The sequence below is a fragment of the Cercospora beticola genome, chromosome 7 (genome assembly GCF_033473495.1).
Source record: "Cercospora beticola chromosome 7, complete sequence".
NCBI classification, from domain to species: domain Eukaryota; kingdom Fungi; phylum Ascomycota; class Dothideomycetes; order Mycosphaerellales; family Mycosphaerellaceae; genus Cercospora; species Cercospora beticola.
In genome coordinates, this window is record NC_088941.1 from 1601336 (window position 1) to 1621212 (window position 19877).

At 53.5% G+C, this 19877-nt stretch overlaps 5 protein-coding genes across 5 annotated transcripts; 4 read left to right on the top strand and 1 right to left on the bottom strand.

The window, feature by feature from the left end:
* Positions 1–3374: 3374 nt before the first annotated feature.
* On the top strand, positions 3375–5213 carry RHO25_010884 (uncharacterized protein; the record flags this gene model as incomplete). The annotated part of the gene is made up of 2 exons (XM_023602237.2): positions 3375–3519; positions 3619–5213. 2 exons carry the CDS (start codon positions 3375–3377, stop codon positions 5211–5213), a joined length of 1740 nt encoding a protein of 579 aa, XP_023450792.2.
* Positions 5214–5920: 707 nt separating this feature from the next.
* On the top strand, positions 5921–6766 carry RHO25_010885 (uncharacterized protein; the record flags this gene model as incomplete). Its single annotated transcript, XM_023602236.2, has 1 exon — positions 5921–6766. The coding sequence occupies one exon, from the start codon at positions 5921–5923 to the stop codon at positions 6764–6766; it is 846 nt and encodes a 281-aa protein (XP_023451619.2).
* A 2890-nt stretch (positions 6767–9656) lies between these two features.
* On the top strand, positions 9657–11876 carry RHO25_010886 (uncharacterized protein; the record flags this gene model as incomplete). The annotated part of the gene is made up of 4 exons (XM_023602235.2): positions 9657–9831; positions 9927–10606; positions 10666–10912; positions 10963–11876. The coding sequence occupies 4 exons, from the start codon at positions 9657–9659 to the stop codon at positions 11874–11876; spliced, it is 2016 nt and encodes a 671-aa protein (XP_023450789.1).
* Positions 11877–12391: 515 nt separating this feature from the next.
* Positions 12392–13165, top strand: RHO25_010887 (uncharacterized protein; the record flags this gene model as incomplete). The annotated part of the gene is made up of 1 exon (XM_065603338.1): positions 12392–13165. One exon carries the CDS (start codon positions 12392–12394, stop codon positions 13163–13165), a length of 774 nt encoding a protein of 257 aa, XP_065459410.1.
* Positions 13166–15167: 2002 nt separating this feature from the next.
* RHO25_010888 (uncharacterized protein) lies at positions 15168–16442 on the bottom strand (the record flags this gene model as incomplete). The annotated part of the gene is made up of 1 exon (XM_023602234.2): positions 15168–16442. The coding sequence occupies one exon, from the start codon at positions 16440–16442 to the stop codon at positions 15168–15170; it is 1275 nt and encodes a 424-aa protein (XP_023450790.1).
* Positions 16443–19877: the final 3435 nt, after the last annotated feature.

Below are 19877 nucleotides of genomic sequence, written 5' to 3' on the forward strand. Positions count from 1 at the left end.
TACGCGCCCGTCCCGCTGCAGCAGCGATGGCGAGTCCATGGCAGGCGGGCCTTTGCGTGGGACAGATCTCCTGCGCGGCGGGAGAATGGTGGTCGCCAGAGCGCGTTAGTGCCAGCTGCAACATGTTTTGCATATGCTGCGCTCCAGCACAGGAGGTCCAGTGGGCGCTAGCGGTGCGCGAGAGTTTGCACGCCGACCTCTGGTTGTGCCCTCCACCGCCAAGGGCGAGGGCGGAGCAGCAGACAGCGTTCGCTGGTTTGCTGGTAGCGTCCCGTCGTCCGCGCGGTGACGGCGACGCTGCTGTCTCAGCGGGCGCACCGAAACACGCGACGGGCAGCGAGTTTGCGTGCAGTATTGCCAGGGGCAGCGACGGGGCTGTGCCTATCGTTGGCTTTCATCGTGCAGCTGCTGGACGGAGAGGTGAAGTCGGCGTGTCCAATCAGCCGGCGCAGTCGTGTCGTGAGGTCGGAAAAGGAGGGAGCTTGATGCCGTTAGCGTCCAAGGGATCTGCACCTTCCCTCCAATCGAGCCTGCTTCCATGCGGCTCTCGGCTGTGGAACCGAGCGAGTGAAACATCCGCGCCCCGTTTCACCACCTTGGCTCTACACGCTTCACCAACCTGTCCTTCCATGGTCAGCTGAGCACATCCGCCACATCACATCGTGACTGCGAGTTTGCGACGCGGATGGGGACAGTGCAGCGCCTCGCCACACACACGGATTGTGCGCTTCCGCAGGAAACACGAGGCTGGACTGGAGGCAAAGCATCAACACTGGATCGTATACCGTATACTCTGACGCGACTCGTACCGCGATCCACCTTGCTCCATACAGCCACCTTGACCGCTTTTAACAAGTCTCCTGCAAGGACAACCTCCTCCGACTCTCGAAACATTTTTTGATGTCATGCACTCCACAACCTTCGAATTTTTCCTTCCTGCCTGCTGTTCCTCAAAATAGCCAAGCACGAGTCAATGGCATTGTGCCCTGCGCCCACAAACAAGCACTGACTGACACGTGCTACTACTCCGGATCACACACCCGATTGATCTTCGCACCGTGAATATCGCCATCTTGTGAAGCTGGCCGAGCTTGCGTGGATCAAACGCGTTGGCGTCGCGGGCGCCAAATTTCTCCTCCGACGACCACTCTGTGTGGTCCTTCTTGTCACATCGCAAACGCTCTCTGGACAGCTTCTCCTTGATGTAGTGATTCGTGTCCAGTGGCGCTGGCTGTCGGTCATGATAGGAGATCCGAATGTGATCAACCTTCAACTCCACGGGTGGCCTGGAGATAGACCTGTCGGAGATATCTTGGGGATGCTTCTGTGTGTGGAGTTATACGTGGGGAACATGTTTTCTCGTGACGTCTGCTTGTCTCAAAATTTGTGATGTGCTCCCGTGCAGGCAGCCACATCAACTGTTCATCGAGATGTTCATCTCAAGCTACGACAGCTGTATGGAACGTCGTTTGTTCATGGATTCCCTTCCTGAGGGGTTCGAGCGCCTCCTGGGACTGATGGACCTCAAGCGCTGTCGAACTGATTTCCACATCGTAGTCTTCTCTTGAGTGCGACGGTACGTGTTGCTTGTGCTTGGCAAGAGCGGCGTCCAGCTTTCGAACATTTCGCCTTGCTTGAGGTCTGGTGTTGAGATGGTATACTGTTCTTCCAAGAAGCACTGATGTTCATCCAGCAAACTGAGAGGCATGATGTGATATGCAAGATAATACTGTGTAGCAGGCTGATCGCAAAGGAGCGTCTGGACACTCAGCTCCATGACCTCGACCTCATACTTATCATGGCCTCTGTTCTAAACACGTCTTCGTTGCAACATTGTGGCACGGTACTACGCTTCGCAACCGTCAGGCGCCTGAGGCCGTGTGTAAATTGACAGACAAGCTCCATCAGCCCCATCGCGATGCTGATCCCAAGGGTCTGTATGGACTGTTTCACAGAGTTGCCGCTGCGACGCCGCACATGTGCAAGCTGCTGCAAGACGCCACGAGTGAGAAGGAGCGGTGGCTACTAGGGTGTCACAAAGATAGATGGCAAGTTGTGTTTCATACTCGAAAGAGGCGCGCGGTTGCACTGGCTGAGATGTGAGCGCTTAGATGGCTTGGCAAAGACGTTTTGAGCTGAAGCGTGAGCGTGAGGAGTTGTTTGAGACGAGGCATTGAGGGGAACAGGTACAACACGTCGCGTGTTCGCCGGCTCGATGTCATGTATAGGAGCTGTGTTAGAGGAAACGTCATTGTGCCAGCATTTGGTGCAATGGTAGCATCACGCACGTCCTCCACTGGTCTGAGCAGAATTACGGATAGGGACAGCATACTCAGCCCCAAAGAGTTCGTATGAGCATTTGCTTCACATTTGCGGACGCAGCTCTGTGCAATAGACATGCCACCGACGTGAGGTCTTGACGCTGTTGTCCCGGCGGACGCCTGTGAGGCATCCCGTGGCCTACTGGTCCAAGTGAACATGAACGACGCTGAGGTTGCGGTAGAGGCAAAGCTCTCAGTCTCGTCTGGAGACTGGATTACGCCTTCGCTCCATGTCATGGAGAATCCAGAGTCACATCATCAGCCTATTGAAGGCGTGCTATCAGCGCGACTGCAATGTGCACTTTCAGGACGCTGGGTCTGGCATAATGAGAGGCAAGTCCATCAGGCGTTTTTCCGAGTGGTATTCTTGGAGGCCGATGCCATGTCTCGTCCTCTGCTTTTAGATCGCAGGAGCGCACGCGAAGATCTTGCTTGCTCAAAGTCGATATCGTCGTCGGCTTCCCGTCACCATTTCGTACGTACCGAGTGACCGAGTGCTGTTTCTCGGCATGCCGTTGTCGGGCAGTCAGTCCAAGATGTGTACGATCTCACCCACGAGTCCAGTGCCTCACCCTCATCAGCCCTATTATTCCATGCTGCTTGGTTGCTGACCATCCTGATTGTGGGCTGTGGAAGCCAACTCCACCCAACTCTTGCCGGCGCATGTGATTGGCGGCTGCATCAGTGGCGCGCCTCGCCCGGACAAACACGCTCAAAGGTCTGGATCTTCGACAACACTCCGCACCGAAATTCACATGCACGAGCGGGCAGTCTCGCCGTCTTCTGACATCGTCGAATAACATCTCCCCACGAAGGCGCACTGGTTTGCAGGAAAGACAGCGCGCGAAACGCACGTCATTGGCCCCTATACCGCACATTGGGCCGCCCGTTCTCTCACCGGTTCCACCCCGCCGCCACTCGAGCTCAGTCGCGTGGGCAGAGCGCATTAGCCACAACTTCACCGCACCACGAATTGAGCCTTGTCTGGAACATCGGCCTCGTGTGCTCCAACAACACCAGTACAGCAGAATCAGGCAACCGCAGCCGCCCAACATGGACGGGCAAGACGAGCAATGGGCCGACAATGCGGCGCGAGCGGTGCAGAACAAGCAGAACAGACAGATCCCGGAGATCGATTTCACTTTGCATACTATGGAGGATGGCACCCAAGTGAGCACGCAAGAGCGAGTGTGCAAAGGTATGTTCGGACAAGACTGGAGCAGTCGCGCAGTCCTCAAAGTGGCGTACTGAGGGGAGGGGCGGCCCAGCGTGACATGACTGACGGCGGCGACTGTAGATGTGCAAGCGCCTGCGTTCAACGTCCCTACCGAAGAACAAATCCTTTCGCCGACCGATCCCTCGAAACCGAACCTACAATTCCTAAAACAACACCTGTACCGCGAAGGTCGTCTGACCGAAGAGCAGGCTCTGTGGATCATCAATGGAGGCGCTCAAGTTCTGCGCGCAGAGCCTAATCTGCTGGAAATGGATGCGCCTATCACAGTGTGCGGTGACATCCACGGACAATATTTTGACCTGATGAAGCTCTTCGAGGTCGGCGGAGACCCAGCAGAAACCAGATATCTGTTCCTCGGTGACTACGTGGACCGTGGATACTTCTCGATTGAATGCGTCTTGTACTTGTGGGCACTCAAGATGTGGTACCCCAACACTCTCTGGCTCCTGCGCGGCAACCACGAGTGCCGACACTTGACAGACTACTTCACCTTCAAGCTTGAATGCAAGCACAAGTACAGCGAGAAGGTCTACGAGGCATGCATGGAGTCCTTTTGCGCGCTTCCTCTGGCGGCGGTTATGAACAAGCAGTTCCTTTGCATCCACGGCGGACTGAGCCCCGAACTTCACACCCTTGACGATCTCAAGTCGTTGGACCGATTCCGAGAGCCACCTACACATGGATTGATGTGCGACATTCTCTGGGCAGATCCTCTGGAAGAGTTCGGGCAAGAGAAGACACAGGAATACTTCGTCCACAACCATGTGCGAGGTTGCTCCTATTTCTTCAGTTACCCTGCAGCCTGCGCCTTCCTTGAAAAGAACAACCTGCTTTCCATCATCCGAGCACACGAAGCGCAAGACGCTGGATACCGCATGTACAGAAAGACGAGGACCACTGGCTTTCCATCCGTAATGACGATCTTCTCTGCACCCAATTATCTGGACGTGTACAACAACAAGGCTGCTGTGCTCAAGTATGAGAACAATGTCATGAACATCCGGCAATTCAACTGCACACCCCACCCATACTGGCTGCCAAACTTCATGGACGTCTTTACATGGTCTCTACCCTTCGTCGGCGAGAAGATCACAGACATGCTGATAGCGATCCTCAACACCTGCAGTAAGGAGGAGCTCGAGGATGAAACACCACTTTCGTCAGGGCCTTCATCACCACCCCTCATTGGCAACGGTTCGGCTGCAAGTATGGACCCCGATAGCGTCGAGTACAAGCGGAGAGCTATCAAGAACAAGATTTTGGCAATTGGCAGATTGTCACGTGTGTTCCAAGTCCTGCGCGAGGAATCTGAGCGGGTGACGGAACTGAAGACTGCATCCGGTGGTCGTCTGCCCGCTGGTACGCTCATGCTCGGGTCTGAAGGTATCAAGGCAGCCATTACGAACTTCGAAGATGCTCGCAAGATCGACTTGCAGAACGAGCGACTGCCGCCGAGTCACGACGAAGTGCGAAGAAGCACCGAGCACGCACGCGATGAAGCACTCAAGCGTGCTTCACGGGACGCTGAGAACGATCAGCAGTTGCAAGGTGTTGCCAGGAGGATATCAATGTCAGTGGACGATCTTTCTTATCTTCCTGCTAATCGCAGGGACAAGTCGCTGCCCAGCAGACCAAGAGCCAAGACTGGCATCTGATCGACTGTCACGCCACTTTGCGAGTGTTCGAAAGTCGTGAGCTGATCTCTCATTAGGTCCTCCGGATCTCGACACAGATCGAAGAACTCTAGCTAAAAAATGACGACACAACCACAACATGGCTCGTAGCAGCATAATCGCCGATTCGAGAGGAACGGGCAGATGTGCGTGGATAAAACAGCGAAGACAGCACGCTCGTGGGAGTGGAGCACCGGGGCAGCAGCGAACCTGCATTGCAAGTTTGTAGTATGTCTGTGGATGATGATACACAGAGAAAGCGCCCGCGTAAATAGAATTGAGGCTATGGCAGAGAACGGAATGATGGAAGCGCTCGGCGGACATGGCCATTGAACTGTTGGGAAGGTACATTGTATCTGCGAGGTGTAATGAGAGACTGCAGATATCGTGCCAAAGACACTGTCCGCCTTCAGTCGACCCAGTCGACCCATTTACCAGTGGAGGGACTTCACGTGTAAGTGTTTGTTTGTTTGTGTGAAAAGTGAATGGAGCGGCATTGCGGCGTTTGCTTGATTTATTCAAGTAGAGTGCAACGTCCGTCAGCGATGCGACCTCAACAACAACATCAACAGCGACGCAGTCGCAGCAACAGCCACCACAAGGCGCATCCTCGTCGATACGACCTCAACATCGCAGACCAAAGACTACCAACGGAGATCCATCATTCGAGGACCCTCGACCGCACCAATATGGCGACTGCCGCGAGCACCCAAGTTTTCGGCATAGCAGAGCTGCTCGACATGATTCTCCTCGAGTACGCCGCTTCGGAACAAGAACTCAAGCCCTTCCGGCCGGTAACGAAGCTTTTTGTCCTACAGCGAGTCAACCACATGTTCAACGATGCTATTGCCTCCTCCATGGTTCTCCGACGAGCTATGTTTCTCGAACACGCCGACGAAGAAGAAAGACGCGCCATCCGATGCGCCGACAGTCCAAACATCTTTCTTGATTCAGACCACAATCTTGCTGCTGTTAATTGGCTTTTTGATACTCCACCTTCGGAAACGGGCGCCTTGGACTTCTCATGGCAGCGAAAACCGAAGCACGCAGCAGTGCCACACAGCACGATATTCAAGACAAGAGTCTTCACTGGCGGCCTCTTTCATCCAACTGCCTCTTGGCGCGAAATGAAGATGCTTCGCTACCCTGGCCCCAACTACTACAGGAACGGATATCTAGTGTCATGCAGAGGTCCACGGCTCTCGTACGAGATGTGGGAGCAGTTCAAGGGACGCGAGACGTTGGGCGAGTATTCTGGCTGGATCTTCGAATTCCTCGAGCGTAGTATCGCTGAGCATAGGGTCTTGAGCATGTTGGAAGACAGTGAGATTCGTGGCGATCGGGAACTGGGTGAAAATGTTCACTATTATACGCCCGCCGAAGCTAGGGACCTTCTGGCCCTCCTGGAAGATCTGCAGAAGGACGTTGGCGGAGGCAAAGGTGGCAAAGCTGCGAACGGGAAGACGAAGGGGCAGAACAAGAAGCGATCGAGCAAGAAGCGACATGGGAGAAAGTCAGGAAAGAAGCAGACTTGAGAGGAAGAGGGGCCTCAACGCGGAAGCTGGCTGGTAGTTCCGGCACGCTGGGTTTGGGAGGGGAGGTCGGCGGTCATGGCTAGGTGCAAGACTACAGCACAAGTTAGGCTTGTTGGGCTGTTTGGAAGCTTAGGGAATGATTAACAAAGGGAGGACATTGTCAACACTTGACTACGAAGTCTTCGCGAGATCACACTCATAGATAATAAAGTCATTAAGAAAAGATACTGCGTACATGTTGGCCATGTCCGAGCTCCAAGACCAAGACCAAGACCTCATATTAGGCAACGGCGCGGCCCGATCATCCATGAGAAGTTGGTCTTCGCAACACGCGACGAAGACGCGAAGTTCATCCCATCAACATCCAAACTCACGACATGTAACCCAACGCCATCTTTCAAAGTTCTGCATCAGAAGCATCCTCCACTGCAGAGTTCGCCGCACGTCAGCCCTGCGATGCTGCAGCCCGAAGGCTTGGCCCGAAGCAGTGCGTGAGTTTGAGCGCGTTGGAGCCGCGGTGCCGATTATCCTGCTGCACAGGATCCAGAGTTCAAGTATATGAAACGCGACTTCTTCTTGTCTTTTCTGATCTGGACATGCTTTGACTTTGAGAGTTCTCTGGACTTGCACCGCCGAACAGACTTGGAAGCCGCGAATGGAACAGGCGCTGTCGGAGCTGACTTTTGGCAGGAGGGTTTGGAGTTGGAAACGACACTACGCTCGGCTGCTAAGGCGTACAGAAAACTTCCATGGCAAGGCTAGATGCTCACAGCCAGAAATGAGAGGCATCAACCTGTCCAAGCGACGCCGCTTTGTACCTCATTTCTCGGCCTTGGAGGCATCATCAAGTCAAGACTCAGCTCTGAAGATACGACCACGTAAGGCAGATGGTGGCCGTATCAGACTGTTGCCGCAACGGCCGGCGGTGCGAAAAGATTTCCCGATTGTCCACCAAGCAGTGGCAAGAGCCTTCCTCATTGAAGCCTGGTCAGGCCTCCATGTCAGCACCGGTCACAAGACTCGCCTAACGCACAGCAGTCTTCCTCCTGCAACCGAACAACTATCTTTCTATCAAGCTCTGGTGGCTTTTAGCATGTGGCGGGCTCAACCAGGCGTGTGGCTCGGCACAGAACAGCGACCAAAACCTGGATTCATTCAAGCTGTAGCGAGTGCTCTGACGATCACATCGTGATAATCTGGATGCCGGAAATGCTTAGCAGAGGAAGCACCACTTCGGCCGTACGGCCAGATGCAATATTTGCAGTGCATTAGCCGGACCAGAATTTCCACGATGGGGCAGGCAGACATCCAGAGTCTCCGAGGCATCCTGCTGTCTGACCGCTTACTAGCGATGTTACACGACAGCTACCGCATGAACGCAGCTTCCAAAGGCAGTCAAGTGACGTCTTCTGCTGGACTTCACTTGCCAGCAGCAGAAGCTCCGAGTCAACGTGATCATCTGCGCATCCTCAATATTGACTTGTGGACTCATGCCTTGCAGACCATCACGGAGCACCCCGGATCGGCCGAAAGCTGCGAGCTGTAGGAAGTTCGCTGGCAGTCTCGCTCGCGAGTCACCAAAGCATCTGACGCAGGCGTCCCGCGAAGTATCGAAGGTGACAGCACACGGTAGAACATTCGTCTCCAAGCTGTCAGACTGACCGCTTCTGATGAGAAATCGCTTCTTTCGACATTCTCAACGCTATTGCGAGTAATGGTCCAATGCCCGTGCCGGTTCTGCAGACGCAGTCGCAATGTAGTCTCGATGTGCCGACACGGATACGCCTGCTATTGCTGTTCCCTACACATCCGGAAGTACAATGCCGTTCAAGCCAATCAGATGGCAGTCTCACTGCAAAGATGACGATACGAGCCACATCATTCAAGGATCACCTATAATCTCTTACCAGATTAGGATCATCTGCAGTCGACTTTTAAGTTACCCGGACGTCCTTTTTATAGCACTTGGCATCTGTGCCTGGAACTTTGCCTCGACTTCGCGCCGCGTTTTCTGCTTTGGCCCACACGATACTAATCAATGCCATGCACTACATAGCATTGCGCTGCTCCTGATGCACATTATGTTGCACGTTTAGACGTCATTTATCGATACAAAACAACACATACCAGCGGTGTGCTGAGTGAAGGTTCGCTCTCGGTCTTGCTGATGCAATTAGGATTCTGGAACTATTGGAGGGCTGAGTCACGATCCTACACTGCCGGCCGACCTCATGCCACATGGTATGATCTCAGGGATGCGAGATCTGTCGCGTTTCGCCCGAACTCTGACCAATCTCTCGCGTGCTTCGTACTTGAGATGCCAGAAACGTCTCCCTACGGCACGCCCGGATTGCATCGCGACCGGGCGCAATATCACGCAGCTTTTAGCGAATCGAAGATTCGACGTCACTCGCGCAAGACCTCTCAACAGCGTTTTGGCGCGTTGCATCGAGCAGTATATGCGCTATGGTGGGCTTCAACAATCCTCCTTGGCGCATATTCTTTGATGCAGCTTGGCTGGAACAAGCTCAAGACGCGAGACAGCCTCAACATCGTTAGCCCATGCTTACATCTGACTGCAGGAAATCGAAGGATCTGTGGTTGAGCAAGCCGATGCGGCATGATCCAACATAATGGACGCCGACGCTGCCGCCCAAGGTGTGAGCCCTTGGGAAGTGTGATCGCTGGTTTCCACTGATGGTCAAGGCGCCTGCAAAATACGAGGGCGAATCGCGTATGCCACATTTGAAAGCGAGCGCCGCCAAATTCAGCAGAGGCGTCCTCTCGCGAGTGTATAAGACCTGTCCTTGCTGTTGCACACAGCTTGACCAGCGGATTGTCTCTCTGCCTTGTGCTACCTGGCCGGTTCTGCCCTCGGGCTTCCGTCATCATGGCTCTATTCAGCATATTTGCGGCTGCAACATTTCTAGCCTCTGGTTTGGCAGCTCCTGCACCTGCGGCACCAGGAGAGATGAACGTAGCCGAAGTTAATGCAACCGACAATGGACCACAGAGCGAGATTGAGGCTGTGATGATCAGCGATCCAAATGCAGTACAGGACCTCGGTACGTAAAGACATTTTCAAATTTGTTCTCGTACCAGAAAGCAAGCACCTCAAGTACTTCTCCGAGCACAAAGACTTATCATGTACCGAATGCAGGTGGGCCGAATGCAGCACAATTCAGAGGACCTGCCTGGCTACCTCTAGGCCAAGCTCTAAGCCCGCAATTGACTCAAGAACAAACGAACGGGAGGAGCAGGCTAGGCATGTTTGATGCACCCAAACTGCCACAATTCTTGCAAGGTGGACCGATCTCTTCCGGATTTCCGTGGGGCCAGCGAACATCCAAGCAAACAAATTATTACCATGATGTCCCCAATACTGGGGTCACGAAACACTACGACTTCACAATTACACGCCAGACCATCGCTCCAGATGGAGTTCAGAAAGATGGCCTCGTTGTGAACGGCCAATATCCGGGTCCGACTATTGAAGCAAATTGGGGTGACTGGATAGAAGTCACTGTGCACAATCAGCTCGATGAGGGGACTTCATTGCACTGGCACGGACTGCTGCAAAAAGAGACGCCTTGGTTTGATGGTGTCCCAGGCGTTCAGCAGTGCCCGATCGCACCGGGAAAGACCTTCACGTATCGATTCCGAGCTGATCTGTACGGAAGTACCTGGTACCATAGCCATTACTCGGCGCAATTGGCTGGTGGTCTTGTTGGCCCGATGGTCATTCATGGACCTCACGATAACCAGGACTACGATGTCGATCTTGGCCCAGTTCTGCTCAGCGATTGGTACCACGAGAGCTACTTTCCGCTGGTCGAACAGGTATTTTCTCAAGAATCATGATTTCTGTCATCAGTGACTGACTAAGTACGTTATCACAGGTCATGGCTCCAGCAGACGAGAAGAAGCCGCCGCCACTCTCACAGAACAATTTGATCAATGGCAAGATGAACTATCCATGTGAGAACAGTACATCTAGCACAACATGCATACCAAACGCTGGCGTAAGCAAATTTAGCTTCGAATCTGGCAAGTCGTATCGTTTGCGATTGATTAATGCTGGTGCCGAGGGCATGCAGAAGTTCAGCATCGATGGCCACAAGCTGATAGTGTTCGCCAATGATTTCGGTTCGTCACAAGCGTTCTGAGCCACCAGCATTAACTAACGGTCTTGTTAGTTCCCATCGTGCCGTATGAGACAGATGTAGTGACTCTCGGAGTCGGCCAGCGTTCTGATGTAGTCGTGAAAGCGATCGGAAAGCCCACAGACTCGTACTGGATGAGATCGGACCTGGGACCCAGCGCTTTCAAGGGAGGATGCTCTCTGCACGATGGGGTGTCGCCATCCGCCGTGGCAGCTATCTATTACCAGGACGCCAATCGCACTGCTGTGCCAGATACAGAGTCCGCCGTGCCGCCAAGTGCGCTCACTAATTGCAACAACGATCCTCTGAGCCAGACGATCCCATACTTTTCGATGCCGGTGCCGCAGCCAACCACAGTCCAGAACATCGCCGTGACATTCCAGTCAAACGGCACACACAATCTGTTCTTCATGAACAATAGCACATTCAGAGCCAACTACAACCGACCAGTACTACTTGAAGCAAAGAACGGCGAAACGAATTACCCCGCCGAATTTAATGTTTTCAACTTTGGCTCCAGCAGATCTATCCGCATGGTCATCTATAATCACGCACAAACGGGCAGTCATCCCATGCACATGCACGGCCATAACATGTACATACTCGCCCAGGGTACCGGAACCTGGAACGGCGAGATCACCAACCCCACAAATCCTCAACGACGAGATGTTCAGATACTGCAAAATAGTGCCAGCGCCGACGAACCTACCTACATTGTTGTTCAATTCGACGCGGATAATCCTGGTGTCTGGCCTTTCCACTGCCACATTGCGTGGCATGTGAGTGGAGGGCTTTATCTGAACATTCTGGAGCGACCGGATGATATCAAAAGAGATATGGATATCCCGGGAGTTATGGCGCAGACCTGTACAGACTGGTTCGCATTTACGGGACAAGAGGTTGTGGATCAGATTGATTCTGGGTTAAGGATAAGAGATGGCAGATGAGCATGGTAGAAAACTTGATGTGGGCTGATTGAACGACAGTGAACAGAACAAGATACCCAGAACTTTGTCATAGACGTAAATGTATCCCAAGCGTAGCATATTCCTCTCTGACAACTCTCTCGACACTTTCCATTGCCTCTCTGACTAGGCGTTGTCGTTCTCGTTATCGCGCAGGATATGGCGTCTGTGGTTGATACCAAGCTCAGAAGGATTGAAGACAAGAGATTCAAGACTGCTGCTACTCCCAAGTCTTCACGACAATTGGTACAGCTGAGCGAGAACGAGCTGCATGGCGCTTGGCATTGAAGACTACAATGCTATAGGTTCTTTAGTCGACTTCGAGCTTCAAGGCAACCACTTGGTCGAGCGTTCGCACGCTGGTCATCAGTATGTACGTCGCAGTCGCATTGAGAGTCAAAGGCTGTAGCACGTAATGTATGCGATATATCTTCGAGGATCAGTGTCTCGATGGCAGGCATTGAGCTTCCAATTATCAAGCCTCCAAGGAGCACATCATGAAACGAAGGACAAAGACAGAAAATGTGGACCTGACGCTACCAGCTTCCGACGTCGCCAACTTCTCGTTCCTTCAGCTAGAGGCTGTCACGATCAGTGTTCCGGACGGCAGTTCTCCACGTATGCAGACTCGATGGCGCTTCCAGAAGATCGATGCTCGAAGTGTTCGCTGTATATCCGGTCGCCTGGTGGTCAGTACATGCCATCGCGAGAGTCGGTGGAACCTGGCATCAATCGACGAGTCTGGCTCGAAAGAGGCCTCGACAATTTCTCAGCATACTTCTCCGGTGTCTGCAGTCATCAGCACCCACGATACTGGCCACGACCGTGTCGTAATCAAGTCACCAATTACTATCGTCTTTGTCGCCGACATGGACCACAATCGAGATTTCCGCGACGCCGCACTCGACGACTATATTTGTGCCCACATGTGCTCTCCTCCATACTGGCTCACAGTACTCTTGCGCTTCTCCTGCAACACCCAGAGACGACTTGTGCTCGAAGTAGCACATCACATTCGGAGTCAGATGTTGCTATATGCCATGGGTTGCCACATCTACTGCGGGCTCATTCCCTTCTCGCTGCCATGGCGTTTCTGGTCAGATACTTCGCATCCGCCGGAATGGATCTTAGAATTGGAAGCTCGCACTATGCTCTGGACGTCGGAACTTGTCATGATGGCCTGTTACTGGGTGGGTTCAGTCTTGGGCATCGATTCGCCGCACAAGAAGCACGTTTCGGAGCGGTTCAGAGAGAAAACCGGCGAGAAATGAGCTTGGATTGTTGCGTGTACGTTCGCTTGAAGTTGGCGCGACTGTGGCCTCCAAGGCTGCTGAGATCTCACTGTGTATATTGCTTGCTGGGTTGCGAGATGCACTGTTATTGGTAGCTGCGACCGTCGCTTTCTAGAAAATGGCTTTCTTTCTGCGATAGTGACAAAATGTTAGCCGCCCTTCATTCTTTGCCAACGACGCCATTCTCGTCGCAGTGCCTGTGAGTGCTTCGGTGGCTGGGTAAAATCACGAGAGCACAATCAAGTCTGAATCAACTTCTGGCGACGCCGCATCTTCACGGTCACCGCTATCCACAGAGGATCGAAGATGCAGTTCCTGTCATCAATCCAGTGGCTGAACCGATACGGAAAATGTCCAGCTCAATCGACTCGTAGTCATCCAACCACAAGCCACGAGTCATTAATCGACGCTCTTCAATTTGACCCATTGGAGAGGGAAATTCCCCGACGAGGCGGGGAGCCACAATCGTCACGGACTGGCATGCAGTACAAATTCCATTCCAAATACGCCATGCTATGGTCGCAGAAGTTCTAGAGCTCTGCGCTGCATATCGTGGCCTTCTATGGAGGGAGGTGCAGACTTAGTTCAGGTTGGCAAGACCTGCGATTGATGAAGTCGGGCGATCTGCTCGATACGATTGCTAGTTGAGGTTGGGCTACTCCTAGTTGAGGGCGATGACGTTTGATGCTTTATCGTTAACCGTTGGAGGCTGAAAAGCGGCACGGCCTCGTGTTTGTGGTACGCGAGCCCTAAGGAGCATGCGAAAATTCGACTAGGGAGCATGACAAACTGGCAAACTAATCAATACCTATCAATGTTGCTTAATGCTGTCTCAATGTCGTCCAGGTGCACTGCCGCCTCTCTCGCGCGCGCCTTACGGCGCTTTGCGCTCGTTCGTTGCCTAATAGAAATATGCTCGCTACTTCGAACGACGTGCTTGCCTTACGCGCTCGGGTATCGTACGTCGTCGCTATTGCTCGCAGGCTCGCAGCTCCGAGTACTTACTTCGCTCGCAAGCTCGCCTCGCTTGTCTAAAGTTCAGTTCAAGATCCTAATCAAATTGTGGATAGCATGCTCCCTAGTCGAATTTTCGCATGCTCCTTAGGGCTCGCGTTTGTGGTATGGGATAGAGGGAGTAGTGCCGGCGGGAGCAACCTTGTACGGCCTTTGCGATCTCGATGTCTATACTTGGTTGTATGATGGATGTGTCGCAGTCTTTGAGTGGTAGGGCCGAATTTTGGGAGAGGTGCTACGTATCTTTAGATCGCAAGGCTGAGATAATTTCGCGGACGCCTGGTCGTCACCACCAAGATTTCGTGGTATACCAGATGTTGAAGCCGGTGGGTGATTCACAGCCGCTGGAGGATCAGTCTTGGTCTGACGTAGTTCTCAGCCAGCTCATCTGCATGTCCAGCTCTATCCCGCTGTTCTCGTGACGCTGGGCTGCTCATCAGGTTGGCGAGAGTTCGACACCGCCTTCTTTGGCATTTGCCAGAACAGCTCCAACAAGCTTCGAGGAGATCAGCCCGCTTCCTCGCGGCTTGCAGCAGGCGGCTCTGCTTGCTACTCTGCAAACAAGGTTCACGACTGAGTGAGGGGAAGGTTTGTGAAGCGAGCATGCGGCGTGGAGCTCTGACAGCACGAAGCTGCAGGCACATGATGTGCTTAAGCATGAACTGCGGCCTCTGAGAGGGCCAGAGGAAGAGGTCAGGAGATGTTGTTCGTAGAGAGAGGCGGGCAAGGACTTCGCCTCCGCCTTGAAAGCATACTGGAGAAGCTTCGCATTAGACTATCATTCGCTCAGGTAGGGTATCTCAATCATCTCATCGTAACATCATCGTGCAAGCTCCTGCTGGGAGCTCCTGGCATCTCAGTTGTAGTGGTTTCCGAACGCCAGTCAATCAGTTGTTCGCCAGACTGCGCCGGCCTGTTATTCCAAACACCTCCGTTTTTGTTCCACATGACCACTCCCTGTCGAATATCAATACATGGCCTGTGACATCGAAGTCTGCTGCCTATCGCTTGGCGAAGCGAGACCATTCATTGATACCGCACTGGTGATGCTGTCTCGTCGATGCATAGCCATCTGTCCGAGACTGATCCTTCGATCTTTGCCTCGGCCTTTGATGCCTTTATTGCAATTCTTGTACAGGCTCGCAAAGTACTCCCACATCTCCTTGTCCCACGCATCGACGACGTCGCCCTCTTTGAAGTTCTCGAAGCGAGTCTTTAGCCGCCGGATGGTGTCCACATGGAATTTATTCTGATGTGATTTGAGATTGCCAAGCTGCGTGAACTGCTTGTTGCAGTTGTCCAGCTTGCACGTAAAAGGTTTTGCGGCCGTGTGCACAATCTTGTGCGCCCGAACGTTGCCGTGTTGCGCGAAAGTTTTCCCGCAAATGTCGCAATGATATGGTCGCTCGCCAGTATGTCGTCGTTCGTGTGTCTTCAAATTGCCCAGCTGACTGAATCGTTGCCCGCATGATGGTTCCTTGCACAGGAATGGCTTAATGCCAGTGTGTGCCCGAGTATGGATCTCCAGATGTGTCTTCTGGTAGAACGCCTTCCCACATCCTGCTACGTCGCACAAGTATTTCTTTTTGGGTTTGTTCGGGCTGGCTTCAGGTGCTCTGGTGCTCTGAGGCGTGTCCTCCTGATTTGCGGCATCGGTCTTACTTTGTATCGCTCGCATCAATGTGTCAATCTCGGTCGAAAACACCACTGGTTTAGTCTCTTCCGTATCGTCACTTCCTGTCTGGGAGTCCGGACTTGAAGCATATGCCGCAGCATCGAAAAACACTTGGGACGGTTGTACAGGAGAGAGATCCTCCCTCTTAATGCCTGGCTCGCTGCTATTCGAACTGCTGTAACTTTCGTTTCGAAGTATCGACGGGTGATTTACAGGCTGCACTCCCGTATTGATCGGTGCTGCCCAGGACAGAGTGCCGAAGGTCGCGTTGTTGTACCCTTCCGGCATAGCGTATGCATTATATGACGGATTGTCGGCGTAGAGCATGTCCATGTCCTGGGTCGCATGATGATTGACCAGATCGCTTGGTGCTATGGAGCCTGTCTGCATCGCCAGACGCTGTTGTTCCTGAAGATAGGCTAGCGATAGGGCTGCGTTGGCATCTGGCCTGAACGCCATGCTGAATTGAGCCATCATGTCTTGCACTTCCGTCGCATTGTAGTGTGCTTGGCTCAATCGTCGTTGCAACAGTTGACTCGGTGGTCTTCCAGGGCGCATACCGGCCATGTTGGAATAGTATGTTCTTTGGTGAGATTGCTGTCTAGGAAGTGCTCATAAGGCTTTGCGAGCGATTGCGCCAGGGTGACAATGCTCTACACCTGGACCCAGGATGTTGGTTCAGAGCACGAGCGCAGCGAGGGCTACTGAAGAGCTATAAGATCAGAGCGGCGACAGCTCCTGATCGTGCATCAGTGCGATCGCGTACCTGATCGTTGTGCCCACGATACAAAGCCGCACGCGCACTCGTCCATTGCTCTTGATCGAGGATGACGACAAGCTAGCGCGGACGGGTTTATGCCACAGTAGCCCCATCATGCATGCGCATAGCACTAAAGAAGGAAGCTAGAATCAACACGGCGGGTGAAGGGTGAAGCGACGAAAGTCAAACGATACAAAGGTACGAGTGGAGATCGAGATGCCTGCGGGTGCATCTCACCCAGACGCGGCTGCGAAGGCGATGTGAGGTGTGCACCCATGCGCCATAGGTTTGGCCTTACCGAATGCGCGTTTAGCTCTGCAGAACATCTTTCGCCTAGCGCAGCCACTGACTGCTTAGCTCGCTGAACTGCAAAGGACGTCGATGCGCTGCATATTGAACAGCCCGCGTTCGTCCAAGCCCGAGCGCGGTCGGGCTTGTGAGACCAGTTGTGGCGCGCTGAGCAGAGCTCATCGATCCGATTGCTATGCGAATGTTGAGCAGCCAACACAGTCGGGTAGCCGCTCGCGGAGCGCGAACCGAGCGCCATCGCTGATGCCATGGCTGATCAGGCACGGTCGAACACAGCTCGTGCGATGTCGTGGCAGCACGCGGTCAAGGTCGTCGGACTTGCATTGCTCAATCCCGGAAAGAGCTTGACAGCGAATCACTGTCTCAGCTGGCGTCCGAGCGCGTGGTCCTGGAGTCTCACTCTTGAGCAGCTGGGATACCTGGAATCTGGCGATGCAGCGACTGGACACAGGAGGCTCTCGAGATAGCAGAGAGGTGGGGTTGCAGATCGCCGCACCCACGTCGGCATCCTGCGCAGCCTTGTAGCGACAGGCGAAACAGGCGATGGCCGTGCAAGCACCAGGTGGACAAGTGGGCAGGTGCATGTCGCTTGCACTGGCTGTCCTTGCATGGCGGAGCTGGCGCTACCGTAGAGTGATCCCGGCATTGCATGTAAGTGTGCAGCTCCGTTGCGCGGTAGGATGCTGCTGTTTGGACGGGGATGGCCTCCACGAGAACGCACGCCACAAGCGCAGCTGGCCGTGTCGCCCGCAGGAACAATTGAGACACAGCGCCGATGGTAGATACGGCGCCTCGATTTGTCGCTCCATCGCAAGTCGATGGGAATCCGCTTGATATAAATGGAAGGACAACCCACGCGGTCCTCAGTACAGACCGCGAGAAGCCTGCCGGCCCGCAGCGCATACATTCGCAAGACTTGGAGATTGCTCTCCGCCGTGCGTACTACGGGTGCCGCACAAGCGCCGTGAGTGATGAATGGATGAGCCAGGCTGCAGCCTCGTCACCATCCCACGAGATGCAGCTGGCCTTCTTCCAGGTCGAACCTTCTTCAAGGTGAGGCCTCCACGAACCATCGAAGGGCAAGTCGGGCATGCTCGTAGTTTCGCGCGCTGCATAGAAGATGGTGGCATGGCAAAGCGGATGAGTAACAGAGATAAGAGTATGGCCGCTGCTGGTGGTGCCCTGTCGCCCGAAGGTGGTGGTCCTGGTGGAGTGTTCCAGGAATATGTCAAGGCGATGACCATACCTGGAGCAGGATTTCGGTCTCCATGCGATAAGGCATGGCGGCGGAGATGCTCAATTGTGATGGTCCTTGTGAGAAGAGTGTGATTGAGGTAGGAGTTGCATCAGCGTGCGTGGAGAAGAGCTGTGCGTGATTTCCCGGAAACAAAGATGCCTCAGGCACATCACCACTTCACTTCGCTCCTTCCACACAGCACATGTATGTCTGGCCATTCTTCATGGCAAACTGGCACTTTTCGGATTTCAGCGCTTGCAATTGTATCATTCCGCATATTCAGCTCCGTGACTTCAATTTTGCCTCCACAGCTCAATTGACTCTACGCGGCAGGAATCAATCGGCTTCGTGGGATCTCAACGCCTGCCAGCAGCGCGGGAACAATTTCACCAAGCCACATTGATAAGCAGAGATCCACTGAGGTTGTCGGAGCATGGATGGCTACCGATATAAATGAATCAGAGGACTGGCTGCGCCCACTCCTTGCTCTAATCATGAATTCTTGCGAAGTAAGCTGCTGGCGTGCGTGACGCCGGAAGATCGAATTGCTATTCAGCCTGTTCGAAACGCCACACGGGGTGTCTTATCGCCCTGGAATGTGGCAGACAATGGATTGTGCTGAGGCTCATTCAAGCAATCGCCTGATATTACACCTTTCTCCCCGCAGACATAGGTTTCGCTGCCGCTATGAAGCCCCTTGGCACGTTATTGGTACATCTCTTTACCAAATGCTGAAAACCTGCAGGCCTGAAACTTCCAGCCGCCAGTTGGTCTCCTCGTAATCAGCCTACCAAAAGTGTGCGCCGTCCAAGTAGCACTGTTCGGCAATCATAGGGTGGACTTCAGCTGATCGCGGCCCAAATTGGCCGTTACAGTCTGGGAACTGCACAAGAACATCAGGGCTAATGGCTTTTGGCGCAAGTGCTACATCATCTGCTGTATGACAAAGGGGGACAACCGCGCCGCAAGAGCCAGCTGAAAGACAGCAGCACACCCAAAGTCGGCGACAAGAGGGACATGTATTCGTGTCTCAGACAACTTGAGCCATCCTACCCTGCGTCTTTCTCGGGTCAATGGATTATCGATCTTCTTGGAGGAAGGTGCTTGTTCCAGCGACTGGGTGGCTGCCCTCGTAGGCTGGAAAGCATTTATGTCTTTGGATACACATATGCTTTCTGATAGCTGCTTTGGGAACAGGGATCTAGAATCGTTGTTCCGACCCCATGGGCGCTTGTATGAGTCTCTCGTATCGCAGCGCGGAGTCCACAAAGTCATGATAGAGAACCTTCGGGCGTGTACGAATAAGCAGAGGCGGTAGAATTTGCAAGATCGTGACTCTGCCAATACCAAGACTTCAATGCAACTGTGCGTCAGTGAGCTGAGATAAGCCTTACTGGTACTCTACCAGGGTGGCAAGCATTCAATTGCGTGTGACGCGGCTTCGGTCTCGCAAGTCTGATTCAATATGGTCATCTCGCGCTGCCTGTCCCTCGTATTTGTCTCCGCTTTGTGATGTCGCCCAGGCGACATGATTCTCTGCCGCTTCTCCGAGGGCAAGGAACGTTTGTGGTACGAGCACATCGAACTGTCTCTCTGGGCTCCAGGCAGCAGTACAGTAGCAACTTAATCGATCTGCTCAGAAATCTGCGTGTCAACATTGTTCTCCACTACGCAAAAGGCAAGAAGCACTACGAGG